The 10,930-nt window shown below is 38.6% G+C and overlaps 1 protein-coding gene across 1 annotated transcript; it reads right to left on the reverse strand.

Moving 5' to 3' along the window:
* Positions 1-460: 460 nt before the first annotated feature.
* On the reverse strand, positions 461-3,833 carry ppp1r17 (protein phosphatase 1 regulatory subunit 17). The gene is made up of 3 exons (XM_042510909.1): positions 3,753-3,833; positions 3,261-3,419; positions 461-531 (listed from the first exon to the last, which is right to left on the reverse strand). The coding sequence occupies exons 1-3, from the start codon at positions 3,820-3,822 to the stop codon at positions 461-463; spliced, it is 300 nt and encodes a 99-aa protein (XP_042366843.1). The 5' UTR covers positions 3,823-3,833.
* Positions 3,834-10,930: the final 7,097 nt, after the last annotated feature.

A 10,930-nucleotide genomic window follows, 5' to 3' on the forward strand; every position in this document is an offset into this window, starting at 1 on the left:
TGAGTTAATTCATTCTGGGCTACATTCTTCATGAATACTTTATGTCCTCCATAAAAAATACCTGATATAAAGATCAGTTTGGAGACAGATTTTAATTCTAGTTGTCGATTATGGCATAGATCAATTATCACTGTCATGCCAATAACTAGGAAGGCCTACTTATTCAGGACTGAATGGAATTCTTTGTTTCAAACTACATGAACCTTTGTTTGGCAAATGGCATAACTGTACATTTTTGGCATATATCCTGTCATCATGCAATGCCTAAAATACAGTATGTCTTCAGTATTACACAGGCTCTCAAGAAGTCTAAATGTCTCAGCATTTGTAACCAACGAGAGAGTATGTGTGTCCAGTGAGTGAAGTAATAAACAATAAAATGTTTGGTCAAAGCAACATTTAATGAGAGTGAGAGCATAAAAACATCAATTGACAACAAAATAAAAGTTAAATAAAGCCTTTAATCCTTCACATCTTTCTCCTCATCCTCTAAGTGGACCATCTGCTTCTTGGCTCTCAGCAGTCTCACTCCTACAGAGGAACCAAGGGAAAAAAAAAATCTTAATCTTTATACAACTTGTGTTTTTGCCCTTGGCTCTGGCCATTGAGTCTAACAGTTACAGTAACACCACCTTACACAGCAAATCAGTCAGACAGATGGGTTGGATACAAATCCACAGATTAGATCAACTTTTTTGAAAAAGAAAACTCAGGTGAAGGGTCAAAAAATACCCAAATTGTGTGTTAAAGCCTCCATCACAGTTTACACAGCCACTTTCTGCCTCAGCTTTGGCCTACTCTACAAATTGTAGTTGTCCACACACAGTTTTCCTGTGCAGTGACGGATTATGAGCAACATTTTGGCAGCACTTACTTTAAGTTTGAGCCCTAACTGAGGTGGTTTAGATCGTGTGGATAAACCTGTCTGATTGTCTTACCGCCCAGTTTTTTTGGCCTGTTGAACTTTTCTGAAGTGATGTTACCATGTCGTGAGATCTCAGCAATTACCTTAACACATCAAATGTTGTCATAACTGATAATTTATGACATCATCGTAAGAGCATGTATGACAGCTGTGTGGACAAGACACCACAACCCCTCACAGAGTCCACTGGAAGCAGTTAAGGAGGTTCCCCCCTCACATACCAGCAGCTGTTACTGAGCAACCAACGCTCTATACTGAGGACACAAGATGACAGCTGAAACACTGTCATTAGCTGATGTGTTTAAAACCAACAGCCCGTTGTCAAACTCTAATTTCGGATAAATTTGTTCCATTAGAAAACCCAAGGTAAAAACAAAGGGGTCAAGCCACTACTTTATTTAAAGCTCCTGGAAACATGGCTTGAAATAGTAAGAATGCACATATTATATCACAGTTAAGTGTCTCATTAAGTATCTACACAAAATCTGAGTGAAAATAAATGTTCCCAACTATTAGAAAAGCGAGTTGAAAACAGCTCAACTTATCCTCAGCTTTGAGGATAACAGCATTTTTCCAGACTGTGTGGGCGTGATGGATCACGTTTTGATTGACACCTCCTTGGATTCCACCTTTGTCAACTGTCTCTGGTCACCGCAATGACAGCCATGGAGCAAAGCGGAGTTGGCGTGGTACAGCTCTATCTGTTCCAGTGCTCTGACTCTGGCTGTGTTCTTAAATCCAATCTGATGCTCTACACTAACATGAGAGACATGTTGTTCAAAGCTATGGAGCGTTATGTTTCTCCATGAATTAACCTGCGTTTGAATTCATCACACATTTACTTCGTTCGGCGTTGCTGCTCCTTCACCCCAGACAGAGTACCCAGATTCACTCTAAACTCCCAGAGTGCACTGCTCTTGATAACCCAATGGCTCATTCCAACAGCGCTCCGAATTTACCAACTGTCTAGTTCATGCCAGAGTGCGCTCTAACACTCAGAGTGAGTGTTTCTGAACAGAGCATTGTGGGATTTCAGTTTGGCATGTTAAATTAGTGTCAGCTGAGAGATGATTTTGAATTTTTGATTGGCTTTATCCAAATTAGGTGATATGGATCAGGGATAACCACACCCACATCCACTCAGCTTCAGGAAACTCTGAAAAAACTCAAATGACAGTATTTCAAATTTGTCTGATTATTTTTTATGCTTTTAATTATGCATGTAAGACCCTAAATTACATATACAGAAAGTTTTGGCTGATTTTGGTTCCCAGAGGTTTTAAAAATGGCAAAAAAAAATGTTCTGTAATGTTAGTCAAGTAGAATCAAGTTAATGAGTCTGTGTGACCTTAACATGTACATGAAACCTTTCACTCTGACATTAGAGCAGAGTGATGTTACACTCTGTCTCCTTCCTGTGAAACAAAACAAACCTCCTTGTTAGCAACAGCCCCACACACTGAAAGGCCCTCTCTGGTTTTACACTAGCTTCGAATGCACCTCCAAGTCCAGAAATGACCTCCTATCTATTTTTTTCTTTTGAATTAGTAACAATAAATGTGGATGTGTGTGTGTGTGTGTGTGTGCGCGTGTGTGCTGACCAGATTAATAATTAATAATCATTTTTAATTACACTCAGTTTTCAGTTTGCTTTGTTTTAGTTTAGTTTTTATTAGTAAAATAATTATTATTATCATTATTATTATTATTGTACTAGAGGTCTATATCAGAGCAAAAGATAAAAGGATGAAAACTTTGTGAAGATAAATTGCCGGTGCCTCCTCATGATTGTTGCATTGTCAAATTTGTCCAGTGTGACTAAAACTCAAGACATTTCCTATATATTTTAATATAAATATTTTTTATATTGTTTAAGTTAATTTGGGGGGCATCATTTCATTTTTTCCCCTTAAGTCTAGTTATTATTTTAATTTCATTTCATTTCAGTTAACTAAAGAGTCTGCTGTGGCTCAAGGGTAGTGTAGGTTGTCCACTAATCTGAAGGTTGGTGGTTTGATTCCTGGCTCCTCCAATCAACATGTCCAAGTACTTCTGGGCAAGATACTGAACCCCAAATAGCTCCTGATGGCTGTTCCATCAGTGTGTGAGTGTGTAGGAATGTTTAAAAAAACGGTGGCACCTTGTACGATAGCCTCGGCCACCAGTGTTTGAATGTGTGGATGGATGAATGTGACTTGTAGTAATAAAGTGCTTTGAGTGGTCAAAAAAGACTACAAAAGCGCCACACAAGTGCAGTCTATTTATAAAGGTTTTTCCACGCCTAGTTAGAGTTTTCAGTTGAGTCATAGTCAACTAAAGTAACCTTGCTGCTGACCTGGTATATGTGGAGGAGAGTTGAGGACAGGTGTGTCTTTTCTGCGAGGTTTCTTCTCCTGGTCCGCCTCCTGATTCTCTGCAAAGGGAGGCTCCTCCTCCGCTTCATCATCCTTCATCTGTGACTTCCTGTTGAGCGGGCTCTCCAGCGCGTCCTTGTCTATCACACAATCAGACAAACTGTCACATTATCAACCACATTCACCGTGCATTTCTCTATAGCAGAAACAGAAAAAGACCTTAACCCTTTGAAACCTGGGCAAATAGGCTGGATCTCTTTCAAAAACCTTTGTTTGTAAGGAGTGTTAAGGATTGAAAAGTGTTGTGTTAGGATGAAAACCATAATGAGCTGTCAGTTGCCATATGAATAAATTGTTAAACAACTGTCATTTAAGTTTGCTTTGTTTTAGTTTAGTTTTTATTAGTTAAAGAATTATTATCTTTATTATGTTTAATATTATGATGAATAAAATGGGCCAGTTTCTTTGCTTACAGCGTTTGCTCTCCTGTGTCATCAGTTGATGTTCAGGCTCCAGGGTTGACCTCATGCAGCCAGTCGTCATCTCTGAAGCCCTCTGAGCTCTCGACACAGATCACATAACAGCCCCCCCCCCCCCCCCCCCACACACACACACACACAACACACACACACATTTGCAATCCATTATTTATAAGTGGACCTTATGACGCCAGCAAAGGATGAAGCACTTCAGAGCTCTGTGTGTGTGTGTGTGTGTGTGTGTGTGTGTGTGTGTGTGTGTGTGTGGAGAGAGAGAGAGAGAGACTTTTAGACAAAACTGCATTAACACAAGCTTTGATCACATTTAAACCACAGTTCTTTGTATTTACACCCACCATGATCGCCTGTTGTCAAAGCAAGCAGATGTGATCTTATTTTTTTTTTAATGGACAAAGCCAGCATGGCAAATGGAAGAGAAACTGAAAATAAAAAACTAAGGAGCCAACAAGGAACAGAAGTAGTGAAGAATGTTGCTACAAATAAATAACAAAGAAAAATCAAACCAAAGCAGACAAAGCTTTAGCTCAAAGAGGTTTAGAAAAACCAAGCAGCCATGGGGAACAAAGAATCAAAGTGTGTCCTTACCTCAGTGTCAGCAATGTCACATAGATAGACGGGAGCAGTGTGACTCAAGGTTATGAAGCTCGGAGGAGGAGCATCTTCTCCCCTCTGCAGCCATTATGTGCCCACCCCCACAGTCTGCACAGCTACTGCAAGAGCGGCTGAATATCAATATTTGTCTAATTAGTTTCTCTCAAGAGACTGACCATCTGGATGCACCCGCATATTGTACTTAATAAACAGAGAAAAAAAAGGGACTCACAGGGAGAGACAGCGGTTATTTAATACTCCTTTAGAATGTACACACATCTCTGTTTTGTACATGAGTCACTGAGCAGATGAGAACGTTATGTACTTTTTATTTAAACATGATTTTTAGCTATCAAAACATGACAGAATTGTCTATTTTACGTAAATGCCTAAATGCTACTAAAAACTGGACGCTGACAATTTTGGACAACAGTGCTGACAAACAGAGGTCCTTATCTGTGGCTCTGTTGGCCTTGTTCCAACAATCTGACTCAGTCAGAGCCACCTGTTTAGAATCAGCTTTGCTTAGCTTTATGTTTGATATGTTATATTACCATTGTGCTATGTCTATATGGAAAGAGATGCTTTAGTCATTTACTGTTAAGCACTTTGTGATGACTGATCTACAAAATATAAGCTGAATTAAAGTCTCAAGCAGCATTTATCAGGGTGCTAGCAGACTGCAAACATTTAAATGCTTGTTTCTTTTTTTAATTTATGAGAAGAAAAAACTTTTGATGTTCTTTAAAATTATTTGTGTTACACTTATATCCTGATACTATTTTTACATAATACATTTACTTCTAGAATAATTTTATGTGACTTCTGACTTTCTGTAATTACATGTTTTACATGACTACATTTCTGCTGAAGAATTGAGAACAAAAACAGTTGAGCTCCAGCAGTGAGTGTTGCTGTTGGACCCCTAATAAAATGTACTTGTGAGTAGTAGTCTGAAATCATTACTTGATGTGTCAAGATCAAAGTGAGTCCAATCCATTAGAGCAATCTAATCCAATTTGAGCCCTTGTTTACACCAATAACATGCATGTACATCATTATTCTCACCAAGAATCAAAGCTGCTATATCAGAAAATGATTTTACATAAAAGTTTCAAGTGTCCAAAATATAAGAGACCTTGAACCCTTTGCATGCAGAACACTGAGTACAGTTTCATGCACACAATTATTCCCTTATTATTCTGGATGTGAAGATATTCTGAATTTGATGAGGGTCATACAAACAGCATATTCCATTTAAATATTCCTAATCAGGCCATTTTCCAAATTTAGCATTTTCTAATTAAGGCGTATGATATGCTGGTATTTTTCAGGTTTTAACAGCATAATTTGGCTATGTATAGAGCAAATTAAGAATATGTGTCTCATTTTGGGTTTTTGCTGCAGTTTGTGACACACAGCCTCTGCGTTGTCATGGATACATTGTACACAAACCAACTTGCCAATGGTTTGCAGGTTTTCTGTATGCAGAAAAGCCCCATTTTTTTCCGGCAGGAGGAACACAGCTTCTTGTTTTGTTTTGGGTTTTTTTGTTTTTCTTGACTCTTTGCCTTTATTATGACAGGACAGCTCAAGCATTAAAGGGGGAAAGAGAAGGGATGACATGCAGCAAATTGCCACGGATTGTAGTCGAGCCCTTTGCTGCAGTGAGGACTCAGCCTCTGCATACGGGCGCAAAAATCTACCAGGTGAGCGAATGGGCGCCCCAAACACGGCTGTTTTAAACATTATGAAAGACTTGGAAATCAACAGGATTTTGATGAAAACAGTGTGCTTAACTTTTTAATGGGAAGTGCCACTTTGTGTGGAAGTGAACATGTTCTTTCCATAGCAGGGGGCTATGGTAATTGGTACATCCTGCTCTGAAGTGTGTGCTGAGAATCAGTGGAGCTATTGTTCCAAACCTCCTCTGCAGCACGGCAGCCTCAATGTATGTTTAGACAATAAAACAACGACTCATAGAGTACATAAACATACAAACAACACAAACATGTTTCTAAGGTTTATTATTGTAGTATTATTAAAGTATTATTGAGCAGAGGCCTAGTGTGTAATAACATCTTCATTAAATAACTTACATTCGCAATGAGATAGTTTACATTGTAAATATGCATTTTTATCATTCCAAAACCATCTGTGCCATTACATTCGATTTTGTTTAGGGTCCTATGATTATACTTTTTTCTTTTATAAAACAGTCACACAGAAGCAGCTCATACAGCTTGTAGTGGTTCTATAGCCACATCTAAAACACTGATCACACAACTGTCAATATAATAAAAAATAATGGGCATGATTAGAAGACTTCAGGAAATTTCCACGTTCTCATCGGTCAGATGCAGTATTATACAGCACTCTTGTCACCTGAAACAAAGTATGATACTGTAAGTTGTAAAAGAAGCACAAATAAAATAACAATCATAATAATGCACATGAATGCATGATACAGATGAAAATAACCTAAAATGACAGATTCACTACTCACTTCACTTCATTATTAGTAACACTGGCAATTGCTATACTGAGTTGTCCAATGGTGTGAACTATGACAAAATCTTAATCATGTTGCAGTTTTCAGAGTTGGAAAGTAATTTCAAATGTTTCAATGCAAACTTATCTTTTCAACTTTGTTGATTTAGCAGACACAAGCTATGGCTTCATTCAGAATGACATAACAGCATGTGAAAGGAAGTGTTCGAGCGAGTGCTGTTCGAGCCATGTCAAAAACAAACTTTTATCCAGTTTTTAGCCACCTTTTTCAAGTATACTCTTTAGACCCTGGTGGGTTTTAAGGGGATTTTCCAACTGGTGGAAAGATTTTAATCATCAGATTTTCGGATTTTAAGTTTTCCAGCGAGAAAGGGCTGAGCAAATGTTTGCGACACCCCGTCGCGGAGCCACTCCCCTTTGGCGCTTAAAAAACAAGGATTTTAAACTAAGAACTGCTCTGCTCAGTGATTTCACTGGTTTAAACAAACAGAATCGTTTTTTTCGGGTGGAGGACATAACTGAGGACATCTCTGAGGTCACTTCGGCTTTTGACTGAACTGCCAACTACAGTGCAGCTGTACTGAATGAAGCATGTCCTTGAGTACAGCTACTTTTTTACTCAATCAAAGAAGGAAAAAAAGGAGGTGGGCTAGCATCTATTTATGCAAAAAAACATCAGTTGCAAAAATATAGACCTCGGAAAATATACTGTATTTGAATATCTTGCAACTCAAACACTAGGTAAGACACCAGTTTCGCTGCTAAGCATTTAAAATTTAAAAAAAAATTCATCCATTAATTATCTGATATACTTTCAAACTTTACTGTTTCTACTAGAACTATTGTTCTAGTTGGGGATTTTAACTTTCATCTTGACAAAACAACTGACACCAGAGCAGAAGTATTTATGACAATGGTGCTTTCCTTTGATTTAACCCAGCACGTTTCAACGCTCACACTAAATAAGGGGCATACTCTTGATCTCGTGATCTCCTATGGCCTTAACATAGTCATAAATCAAGTTATTGAGACTGCTATATCTGATCATAGCTGCCTATTTTTAACACTGTTTTACCCACCATTAAATATACTTCCAAACGAGTGACTAGAAAAAAGTATTTTAATCACTCATCAAAGGCAGCCTTTTCTGATATTTTCCAGGGCAATTCACACAATTATCTGCTCAATGAATCTCCTAGTATCCACGAAATGGCTGATACATTATACAGCAACCTAAGATCAGCACTTGATTTAGTGGCCCCGGTAAAAAAACAGGCCTAATGTTAAAATGATACCCTGGAAAGATGAACACACTCTTCTTCTAAAAGAGAGTGTCATAAAGCTGAATGCAAGTGCCGTAGAAGTAGATTAAACATCCATCTTGACATTATGAAAGACTGTATTTATTCTTACAACAAGGCCATTAGGAGGGCCAGACAATCTTACTATTCAAAAATAATAAATGACAACAAAAACAATCTCAGAACTCTCTTCACTCTCATAGATAGACTACTTAATCCTCCTGCTGCTCCAGATCTACTTTTCCAAGCATCATCATCCAAGTGTGAGGACTTCGCCAAATTCTTTGATAAAAAATTAAAAACATTAGAGCGAACATTATGCATACTGGGATGCCAAAAACTATAGACCACACATGCCACAAAAGAGCCAAAATGGAAAAATTCAACGTGCTTAATAAGGCAGAACTAGAGAAAATTGGTACTCAGCTAATATCAACCACATGCTTACCTACTGCAATTTTCAAGGAAGTAATAGACTGCCTCTCCACCAGCACACTGGAAAAACTGAACCTATCACTTCAAACAGGCACCTTTCCTGACCCCCTCAAAACAGCTACTGTCAGACAATTACTGAAAAAAACATAGCCTGGACTGCACTGACTTAGGACATTTTAGACCAATTTCAAATCTGCCTTTTCTGAGTAAAATCCTAGAAAAAGCAGACTTGACACAGGTCAACCAATTTCTCTGTGGAAATAACATCTATGAGACCTATCAATCTGGATTCAGACAAAAACACAACACTGTAACTGCCCTAATCAAAATTGTAAATGACTTCAGAATTAGTGTTGATGACAACAATGATTGTATCCTTGTACTGCTTGACCTTAGCGCAGCCTTTGATACTGTGGACCACAACATTCTTATAGTTGGCTTGAAAATTATGTTGGTCTATCTGGTGCTGTGCTTGACTGATTTAAATCTGACTTATCAGGGAAACAGTTCTTTGTAAGCATTGGGTAATATGCCTCTAAAAAGTATGATACAATGTATGGTTTACCACACGGCTCTATACTCTCTCCTTTACTGTTCTCATTGTACATGTTACCACTTAGTGAATTAATCAGACAACATAAAGGTAAATGAAGACAATACAGACATTCTTTTGATTGGATCTAATGTGAAATGGAAGAAGGTCTTACGTTGTATAGGTCACCTCACCTCACAAGTCAAGCCAGCGGTTAAGAGTCTGGAGGTTACTATCGACTCAGACCTCAGCTTGAAAAACCACATTGACAATATTACAGAAACTGCTTACCTCCATCTCAGAGATATCACAAGAGTTAGACTATATTTGTCAATTCAGGATGCAGAAAAATGCATTCATGCCTCTATTTTCTCAAGACTGGACTACTGTAACGCCCTGCTCACTGGACTCCACAAGACATCAACTAGTAAACTTCAGCTCCTACAAAATGCAGCACCCAGAGTTCTAACAAAAATGAGAAGAAGAGAACATATCACTCCTATACTCGCCTCTCTTCACTGGCTCCCTATATCATAGAGGATTGATTTTAAAGTACTCCCAATGGTTTTTAAAGCCCTCAACGATATGTCACCCTCATACATAGCAGACTATCTTTCATGTTACTCCCCTAATCGTGCTCTTCGATCGTCAGACTCTTGACAACTGATAGTCCCAAAAACTAAAAAAAAGTGTCAGAAGCAGCTTTAGTGTGTGTTTATTATAATTTTTTTTTTTTTTGCATGTTTTATCTTATTACCTGTATATTTTATTGCAGCTTCTTTGTATGCCTTCATGTACCTATTTTATCTCTGTGAGGCACTTGTGAGGAGCTGCATTCCATGTATGAAAGGTGCTATATAAATACAATTTATTATTAATATATTGTTATTGTTATCACAGCATTCTCTGCTTATATTAGACTGAGACCACAGAAGACTGAGCTTCTGTGTCTCCATGGTGGCAGGGTTGTTTCTAAAAGACATTCAACAGGCCTTGGATGGCATTCCAGGAGTTATACACCTTTGCGATGACATTTGGTGTTGGCAGGACGAGGGCTGCCCATGATCAAGATCTTAGGGTGACATTTCAGTGACTGAAGGAGAAGAATCTGTCTCTCAACAAGGCAAAGTGCTCATTTGCACAACCCGCTCGAGACTTCTTCGTATACATGTTCTCAGTTGGAGGATTCTCTTCAGATCTTAAGTGGGTTAAAGCACTTGATGCCACTAGAGCCCCCAACAATGTCAGTGAGGTCGACAATCCTCTTGGCATGGCATCGTACAGTGCCTGCTTTATCAAGAATTTCGCCACAACTTGTCCGCTTTTGAGGGAATTTACAAAAGGCTCCTCATTGGACTTGAAGATCACCAGAAGTCTCTTAATGAGGTGAAACAAAGCCCAAGAACTGATGCTGTGATGACCTACTATGAGCAACTCAGATCGACTTAACTGGTAATTGATGCAGGTCCAATAGGTCTTCGGGCCATATTGGCACAAAGAGGCCACCCAAATGGACTGGCTAGAGTGACAAGCTATACAAGAATGGCACTGTCCTCCTACTATAAGTAGAGAACAACATCAACGGCAGACTGCCCATCATTCTGCCTTTGATGTTGTTCAGTCCCATCTGACTCAACTCAAGCTTGTTTTAAATGCAGACAAATCTTAAGTCATGCTCTTTTCAAATGGAAAAAAACTCCAACCTACTCTTCCTAAGATCCTAACTGCCCAAGGAGTTGAAATTGAAATGGTTAACACCTGTAAGTATCTTGGTATTACTA

The sequence above is a fragment of the Plectropomus leopardus genome, chromosome 21 (genome assembly GCF_008729295.1).
Source record: "Plectropomus leopardus isolate mb chromosome 21, YSFRI_Pleo_2.0, whole genome shotgun sequence".
NCBI classification, from domain to species: Eukaryota; Metazoa; Chordata; class Actinopteri; order Perciformes; family Serranidae; genus Plectropomus; species Plectropomus leopardus.

Excerpts from the sequence above, each read along its gene's own strand:
- ppp1r17 (XM_042510909.1), bottom strand. The coding sequence starts at position 3,822 with ATGACGACTGGCTGCATGAGGTCAACCCTGGAGCCTGAACATCAACTG. Across the intron at positions 3,420-3,752 it reads GACACAGGAGAGCAAACGCT|ACAAGGACGCGCTGGAGAGC; the intron begins GTAAGCAAAGAA and ends ATTGTGTGATAG. Across the intron at positions 532-3,260 it reads CTCTCCTCCACATATACCAG|GAGTGAGACTGCTGAGAGCC; the intron begins GTCAGCAGCAAG and ends GTTCCTCTGTAG.